Source organism: Berghia stephanieae, chromosome 12 (assembly GCF_034508935.2).
Source record: "Berghia stephanieae isolate SIO BIC M18660-M18661 chromosome 12, UCSD_Bste_1.3, whole genome shotgun sequence".
Classification (NCBI taxonomy): Eukaryota; Metazoa; Mollusca; class Gastropoda; order Nudibranchia; family Aeolidiidae; genus Berghia; species Berghia stephanieae.
Genome location: NC_088371.1, coordinates 39,985,526 through 39,990,525, shown reverse-complemented (window position 1 = coordinate 39,990,525; position 5,000 = coordinate 39,985,526). Strand labels below are relative to the sequence as shown.

Genomic DNA, 5,000 nt, shown 5'->3' with positions numbered 1-5,000 from the left:
TATCTGATAGATTTTCTTTTGGTTTTAATTATCAGAGTGTTAATTGAAATAGAGTATAAATTACATCTGCACTCAACGATACTCCGTTTAATTCTATTTGTTTTCAAGGTTTACTTGTTTATTGTCATGCTGAGGAAGGGTTGGTACTCAAAACTTCCACTGTCCACAATGTTCCTATCCAAAGCCTTTCCATTCTCACCTTTAGTATTTTTACGATCCCAGGCTTCAGTCAACCCCCGCCACTCTCTATGTAATTTTACAATTGTGCGTTTTTTTAAATTTCATTTTAGCACATGACCAGTGGCAGACATGTGACTCGAATCTTTTTTCCAAGATGGAGACTCCGACGTGTTATCCACCTGTCCCCTAAAGATGTGACACCCGATTACACAGAAAGCTGTCTCTTTGACCGACAGAGTGGGTCTTTTTTGGTGCAATCACCAGCACAAATCTTGTCAAAGGATCAACCACTCCACTGAGACTGAAATGCTTGGAATGTCTGTCTCTGCAGGCCATGGCCTCAGTGGGCCGATTTACAGGGTGGATCAGGTAAGCTTTTTTACATTTCTAGACTGAATACCGTCATATAGAGATTTTCATTGCAAAGATTAAGTGTGGCTATGTGGTCTAGTGGTATGACACTCGCTTTCGGATCGGAAGGTCCTGGGTTCGAGCCTCGCTCAGCGCATAGTTGAGTCCTTGGAAAAGACTCTTTACTCACATTCTCTCACCGTATTCAGGTGTAAAATGAGTACCTGACCGTTAACAGGGTTGTCTCTGTCCGAAAAATTGTAATATCGTCTAACAGGCGTCATGTCTCGTCCTACGTGTTAAGTGTTGCTGTTGGTCAGTGACCCCTTGTAAAGCGCTTTGAGTATATTTAGTGGATATTGCGCTATATAAAAGCTCATTTTTTTTAAAAAAATTATGTATAGTGTCTAAAAAAAAGTAAAAGATGATAATAATATCCCAGAGTGTGGGAAACAAACCAGGATGCACAAAGGAAGGGCACTTTTTTTTTTTTTTGGTTTGTTTGTTGCTTTAGGTCTCTTCCAACACAATTGAGGTTATATGAGAGATCGCTGAAACAAAAAAAAACAAGCAATCTAACAAAAATAGTACAAATGTAAATCAAAATCATAACCTAAAGATATCATAAGCTAAATTATAAATAACCAAGAACAAACAGGCAGAAGATTTACAGAAGAAAAAAATATCCCTGTCAAAAATACAATCACAAACCAAAGAAGCAGGATAGGCTAGTAAAGAGAAGAAGAAACGACATCACTATCGGATCGTACACCCATGCGAACATCATAGGTATACGATTCAAGGGTGATGCTCCCATCCAACCACCCACAAGGAAGGGCACTCTTCATCTGGTTAAGAGAGAGGTTAGCGATCGAATACTCTGATATGAGTAAACATCAACCACTACGAAATAGTCTTAACTCACTCCACCCTAACACCGACTATATCCGTAGTATACCCAGGGTTACTTTTGCCCCATACCTATTCATTACATTTTTCAGAGACAAATTATAGGCGTATCATCAAAGCTAATGTTCTTAATTGTACATGTTAATGGTAGTTGAATAAAACTATCTATGTACATGCTCATTTTTAATACATTTTTCCAATTTTGAAAAATAGCAAAAATATATTGGACTGAGTGATTTAAAACTGATTCATTCTCAAATTTATATTCTCACTATAGTCCGTTTCAAAATACACAATCACACATTTTGATCTGTTTCTCTCAAACCATGTTATGCATTGTCACGAATCTTTACATGCAGTCTTAGACTGTACTAGACCTCATGAATCTTAAATATGAAAAGAATGTATCATTTATGGTTGTCAGACAATTGTTAATTCCTTTGATGTTTAGCAGAGCTTTCTTTTTTACCACCCAGACCATTATAATTTTACAGTAAAACACACAATATAATGTTATGAGGACTATTTCCAAGAAGTGGCGTCGCGTGAACACAACAGAATTCTTAAACCCACCACCTTTATGTACGCACAAGACAAACCAACACACACTGTTCCCATTCGTTTTTACTTACACAATAATATTGACAGTGATTTTTAGTTAAACGGAAGAGGGTGGAGGGTGAATTTAATCTGTACGACACGCTAAATCTCACCTTTTTGTTGTGATGAATTTTTCTTAAAATCACCCATAAATCCTGTGATTAACTAAAGACCAGTTTGCTTGACATAAATAATGAACGAAATGACAATACTTTAATTTTGTAATTTATAGATTGCTCCAAAACGATTGTTTGTAATCAAATATCATCGTTTTCACGGGTGCCTGAACAGTATCAAGAGCGCTACATCATTCGGGGCTATCGACGTCCAAGAAGCTCCTTTACTCAGTGCATTCTGAGTCTGTTTGATGCAACCAATGAAACGCTCAACTTTTGGACACACTTCCTGCCTTCTTTGTAAGATTCCATTTGTATGTTGTCAAATTATTTAATGATATCCAAAGCAATGCAAGAACAACTTGATGTCATTTTATTCCTCGTTAAAATCATTTGCAGCTCCTGGACTACCAACCCTGTGCCAATTTTTATTTCAACATCCAAATTTAATTTGATCTTATCAAATCACCTGGATGGGTTTTTAGTGGGATCCTGTGTTTTTTGTCTGGATGAGACTTTAAGGTGATCTCAGACTAAGTGCATTGATAGAGGGCTTTTGGAATCTCTGTCTGTTTCCCATTTAAACCATTCCCCTTTCTTGTACTTTGTCTCATGATCTTTTCATCAAATCTAGGATTTTTAGACACCTTGCCCTTGCTCTAGTTACAGCACTGCACTCTGGCGAATGCCTTGACCAGACCCTAAAGAAATATTTCCCTTTAGGATACCGAAGAGAATTTTTCTTTCTTTTTTATGTTTTTATCCCAACAAAATAACAAATTGAGGCTTGTGGAAGTAAGGGGTGTTGGGGGGTGGGTGAGTTTTTAATGCTTTTGTTATTTACTTACTTACGTCTTCTTCGTGCTAGATGACACTTAAGACCTTGATCTGTTGTCTCCATTCTACCCTGTCAATGCCTGTGTTCCTCACCTGGCCCCAAGTTTTACAAATGGAGCGTTTCTTTCTCTTTCAACAGTACGTTATTTATTTTATCTTTATTCTTTCCTTGCTTTTCAGATATTTCATCTGGGTGGTCATCCAGTTTTCCTTCACCATGGACTTCCAACACGACCCGTACTCCTGGCCGTTGTTGTGCTACCTCCTAACATGCTGTGCCTGTCCTATGGCCAGTTCCGTAGCCCATCTTTTTAACGTCATGTCTGAAAAAACTCAACACATCTGCTTTTTCTTGGACTACTCTGCATTGAGCCTTTTTAGCAATGGTTGTGCCATTGTCTACAGAGCGTACTGCTTCCCCGCAGCAATGCTGTCTTCGGATGACACTAGCTGTATGGGTTGGTATAGGGATAACTATCTACTTATATCGATACTCAACTCATTTTTATGCACTGTCATCTCGTGTCAGTCGAGATTTATGAAACCCTCGCCTGTACGCAAGGCAATGAGGCTTGGATCTTTTGCATTCCCGTACGTGTACGATGTGATACCAATTATCATCAGACTCTCCATGAATCCACCAACGTCTTCGATGTCTTCAGAGGGACTTGAAGGAGACGATGATTACCAATTGCCCGGAGATTACTATCACCGTAGACATTTCATTTTTTCAATTTTAGCAGCTTTTTGTACGCCTCACATTTACCAGAAAGAATTTTGCCAGGGTTATTTGATATTGTTGGCCATTCTCATCAGCTCTTTCATGTTGCTACAATCATTGCCGTTATGGACCAGCTACAAGCAATTGTTCTGGACGTCCAAGAAAGAAGAGGGTTTTTGGAATCTTCTCACTGGATCTTTGATACGCCAAACAAGAGCTTGGGTGTAATTGCCTTTGTTTTTATAACAAACTGTGTTATTCTTTTGTTTTTTATAATCAAGCTTTTTAAACCAACCACCAAAACCAACCACCAGCTCAATCAAAAATCGACATAAGTGTTATCAAGTGATTGTTAAATGTGAGTTGCCATTTTAAACAGATTATGTTTGAACACACCTGCTATTCTACCTAACTCTGCAAAAAAAAATGTATATAAAATTGTGGTCAGAAAAGTCGTCTTTCAAATATTGGTCACTTAAAATGACCCTCATCTTGGCAAAAACTCTCAAACATGGGACTTTGCAAGGTCCAAGGTTTGAGAGTTATTGCCAAGACAAGGGTCATTTTCATCGATCAATATTTGAATCTCCAGTTTCCTGGCCAAAATCTAAATACATGTTTATCCAGAGTATGGCGGTATTTTACTGATAACATTTGAATCTCCAGTTTCCTGGCCAAAATCTAAATACATGTTTATCCAGAGTATGGCGGGTTATTTACTGATAACATTTGAAACTCCAGTTTTCTGGCCCAAAAAATCTAAAACATGTTTTTATCCAGGAGTATGGCGGTATTTTACTGATAAACATTGAATCTCCAGTCCAGTTATTCCCTGGCACAAATTAAATACATGTTTTATCCAGAGGTATGGCGGTAATTTTACTGTTTAAAACGTTTGAATCTCCAGTTTTCTGGCCAAATCTAAATACATGTGATGCCAGGGGAGTTATGCGGTATTTTATGATAAATGTTGAAATCTCCAGTTTCCTGGCCAAAATCTAAATTACATGTTTATCCTGAGTATGGGCGGTATTTTTACTGATAAGGTTTGAATCTTCCAGTTTCCTGGCCACAAATTCTAAATAACATGTTGATCCAGAGTATGCGGGTATTTTACTGATTAAACATTTGAATCTCCAGTTTCCTGCCTAAAAATCTAAATCCCAGGTTTATCCAGAGTATGGCGGTATTATACTGATAAATTTGAACTCCTCCTGTTTTCCTGGACAAAAGCTAAATCCAGGTTTATCCGAAGTATGGCGGTATTTACTATAACATTTTGAATC

At 37.8% G+C, this 5,000-nt stretch overlaps 1 protein-coding gene across 1 annotated transcript; it reads left to right on the top strand.

The window, feature by feature from the left end:
- Positions 1 to 2,380: 2,380 nt before the first annotated feature.
- On the top strand, positions 2,381 to 4,038 carry LOC144957871 (membrane progestin receptor gamma-like). The gene is made up of 2 exons (XM_078889360.1): positions 2,381 to 2,456; positions 3,174 to 4,038. Exon 2 carries the CDS (start codon positions 3,211 to 3,213, stop codon positions 3,940 to 3,942), a length of 732 nt encoding a protein of 243 aa, XP_078745486.1. The 5' UTR covers positions 2,381 to 2,456; positions 3,174 to 3,210; the 3' UTR covers positions 3,943 to 4,038.
- The last annotated feature ends 962 nt before the right edge of the window (positions 4,039 to 5,000 follow it).